Source organism: Anneissia japonica, unplaced genomic scaffold (genome assembly GCF_011630105.1).
Source record: "Anneissia japonica isolate Jap-2015-1 unplaced genomic scaffold, ASM1163010v1 scaffold290241_len2342_cov342_single, whole genome shotgun sequence".
Taxonomy (NCBI): domain Eukaryota; kingdom Metazoa; phylum Echinodermata; class Crinoidea; order Comatulida; family Comatulidae; genus Anneissia; species Anneissia japonica.
In genome coordinates, this window is record NW_022750038.1 from 1,126 (window position 1) to 2,342 (window position 1,217).

Sequence of the window (1,217 nt, forward strand, 5' to 3'; positions counted from 1 at the left end):
TTATTATTTAATTATTATTATTTATTTAAATTATTACAGTATGCTATAAAATTATTACAGTATTATTATTTTGTACATATTTTTGTATTCTTCACGTTTACTGTATTTATGTATCCGTTTGATGTTTGTGTTCCCTCCTGTAAGTGGCGAATTTTATGTTTGCTGTTGGCTGGGATAATAAATAAATAAAATAAAATAAAATAAAAAAAATGAATGTTTTTTTTTTTTTGTTAGATGGAGAACTGTGTGATCTGTCTCGGCCCCATCATCAAATGAGGACCATTAGAGATTCCTCCAGTTGCTCTATTGAAGATAGAGAGAATAGGAATGTCCACTTGACAACTGATTATTGCCTGTCTAATGTGATTAGCAATGTAATTCCTAGTCCTTGTCAGGACTCAGTTGGATGTCAGTTGCATTGCAAATGTACTCAAGAACATCCACAGAGCAGCTTCTTCTCAACTTCTACTCCATATTCAAGTAGCCAAAATAGTACCAAGATGACTCATTCAGAAATTCTTTTCACAAACGTTTCACAATATTCTAATGATTCAAGTCCCACATCGTATTCAACTTGGCCAAATCGGCAGACATCAAATATTCCAAGATCATGGCCATCTGGAAGGCAAACAGGACGGAAAATGCACACACCAGTAGATACACATCCACAAGTACCTACACTACGAACTTCAGCAGCTCATCCAGATGGTATACGTCAATATAAATATGATGGGCCTGGCCTTGTGTCCTTCGTACAAAGTAAATTTTAGTTTTATTTTGTATTGTAGCATTTAAGAATTATTTTGATAGTATTAAATTTCTGGAGTAAGCCTATACAGTAAAACATCCATTTTACAAACATTGATTTTACAAATACTCAATTTTAGGAATGGTCTTTGCCCCAGATGACGTCATCACCGATCAATTAATTTACGTAAAAAAAGTCTGATTGCGCACATTTTAAGTGATAATGTGTATTTTTCTTGATAAAATCAAGTTTGTTGTATTTATTTATCAATAGTTCGATCTTCTCTTCCATTTATGGCATAATAATCACTAGAATGTAATAAACCTAACCAGCACAACAAACTACCAACACAAGTGTTGTCAGATTGAGCGCACATGTTTACGATGATCACCCAACTTATTGACATTGTGAATGCTAGATAGGATCGCGAAATGCATGTAAACAATACAATGCGGCAATCTAACAACTA

At 33.4% G+C, this 1,217-nt stretch overlaps 1 protein-coding gene across 1 annotated transcript; it reads left to right on the forward strand.

Moving 5' to 3' along the window:
- Positions 1–233: 233 nt before the first annotated feature.
- On the forward strand, positions 234–759 carry LOC117121244 (the record flags this gene model as incomplete). The annotated part of the gene is given in 1 exon segment (XM_033266376.1): positions 234–759. A coding segment is annotated over 1 exon segment (487 nt), but the record flags the coding sequence as incomplete, so codon positions are not given.
- Positions 760–1,217: the final 458 nt, after the last annotated feature.